The following is a 2,051-nucleotide window of genomic DNA, read 5'->3' on the forward strand; positions in this document are numbered from 1 at the left end:
TAGGGAGGTTGCTCAGTGGTTAAGCACTCCTCATTTCATTACTTAGTACCCCACCGCAAATAAGAGTCAAAGATTGAGGACCCAACTATACTTTGGGGTGATTTATACTTGCATCTATGAACTTTATTTGGGATAAGGAAGAGGAAAATTGAACAAACTTAATTTCCAACTGTCAAATGGTCATTTATTTTCTGGAATGTTTGAAATGTATGTCAAGATTAATTTCACAAGAAGAGAAGAATAGAAAAGAAAGAAATGGAGAGAGAAAGAAAGAAAGAAGGAAGGAAAGAAAAGTTTTCCTTCTTTTGAATCATGAGAACAACACAAAATATAATAAAAATGAAATACTTATTTTCATGATTTATATCAAATATAATCAAATAATTCAAATTCTATTAATTAAATATAAAAGGAAACATTGCATTCAAAATAGAAAAAGTATTTCATTTGAATATATATATGGATCACGGAATCCTTACATAAGATCAAAATTATCTCAGTTATGAGGCTTGTTTTGCAATAAGTCAAAATATTCCTGACATTGTTTGAAGCATAGTAGTGAGATAATATGACCATGCAATGCCAGTGGTTTTTGCCGTCCAACATCAGAGTGTATAAAAGACAGGTGGCAGACGGTGACATCCAGACACAAGACACCTACATCCTGATCCTGAATTGAACATTCCACTCCTGACAGCATGAGCTGCTACTATGGCAACTACTATGGTGGGCTGGGCTATGGCTATGGTGGCCTAGGCTGTGGCTATGGCTGTGGCTATGGTGGCTATGGCTGTGGCTACGGTGGCCTAGGCTGTGGTTATGGTGGCTATGGTGGCTATGGTTATGGATGCTGCCGCCCACTCTGCTACAGAAGATACTATTCCTATGGCTTGTACTGAAGCATTTCCTCAGCTGCTGAGCCTATTGGCTGTCATGTTCTGTCTTACTGGAATCATCTCCAACTTTCTTCACATGAAAAATGTTAAATGCCTTCAACATACCAACTATACACCAAAGTGTCTGATAAAAATGAATGAAATCAGCTACCTGTTTTGATTCATTCTTATCTCTTGGATTGAATGATAGTTTGGAGAAATGTTTTATTGTGGTTTTTTTTGATAATTAAAACACTGCATAAAATGCGGTTGAATTTAACTGTCAACTTCTTTGTAAACACCCATAATATTAAATAAACTGTATTTCATTGGAAATATTGTTACAATTGTTTTCATTTGCTATGGTGGCTATGGTGGTTATGGTTATGGATGCTGCCATCCACTCTGCTATAGAAGATGCTGGTCCTATGGCTTCTACTGAAATATTTCCATACCTACTGAGCCTATTGGCTCTAACCTCCTGTCTCACTAGAATCAATTCCAAGTTTCTTCATATGAAGAATGTCTGAATGTCTTCAACAATACCAACTCTATGCCAAACTATCTGAGATAAATGAATGAAATCAGCATGACTGTTTTAATTCATCATTACCTCTTAGATTGAATGATAGTTTGGAGAAATATTTTTCCTTTGATTATATTATTATAACACTACATAAATGTGATCAAACTGGACTCTTGTTTTTTGTGTAAAAAACATATTATGAAATAAACTATATTTCACTGTAAATATGGGTATGTTACAATTCTATTAAATTATCTCAATTGGTGTGACAGGTGTATTTCTGTAATTGCATGTGTAGTCATAAGTGTGGTGTGTTTTGTTAGAGATGGAGGGGGAGGGAAATATAAAAGTGCCAGAACACTTTTGTGGTCATTAGAGTTCTAAAATTTAATGATGTAAAATATTAATTCTTTCTCAGAGATCAGACAACATCTGTTTTTATATATCTTTTCATGTCTCCTAAAATTACCCTTTGTACATTTTTGAAATTTTTATATTCTACAATTTCTTTTATTTCACACAAGCCTATTTTAACCATGTCTGTATATATATATATATATATATATATATATATATATATATATATATATATATATTGTTAGTACCCTCAGTGATCAGATTAGATCATCTATAGCTCTGCCTCTGTGAAA

At 33.5% G+C, this 2,051-nt stretch overlaps 1 protein-coding gene across 1 annotated transcript; it reads left to right on the forward strand.

Annotated features, from left to right (window-relative positions):
* The first annotated feature begins 698 nt into the window (after positions 1 to 698).
* Positions 699 to 899, forward strand: LOC113176297 (keratin-associated protein 20-2-like). The gene has a single exon (XM_026380762.2). It carries the CDS (start codon positions 699 to 701, stop codon positions 897 to 899), a length of 201 nt encoding a protein of 66 aa, XP_026236547.2.
* Positions 900 to 2,051: the final 1,152 nt, after the last annotated feature.

The sequence above is a fragment of the Urocitellus parryii genome, chromosome 2 (assembly GCF_045843805.1).
Source record: "Urocitellus parryii isolate mUroPar1 chromosome 2, mUroPar1.hap1, whole genome shotgun sequence".
Taxonomy (NCBI): domain Eukaryota; kingdom Metazoa; phylum Chordata; class Mammalia; order Rodentia; family Sciuridae; genus Urocitellus; species Urocitellus parryii.

Bases quoted from the DNA above. Each gene is read 5' to 3' on its own strand.
- LOC113176297 (XM_026380762.2), top strand. From the start codon at position 699: ATGAGCTGCTACTATGGCAACTACTATGGTGGGCTGGGCTATGGCTAT.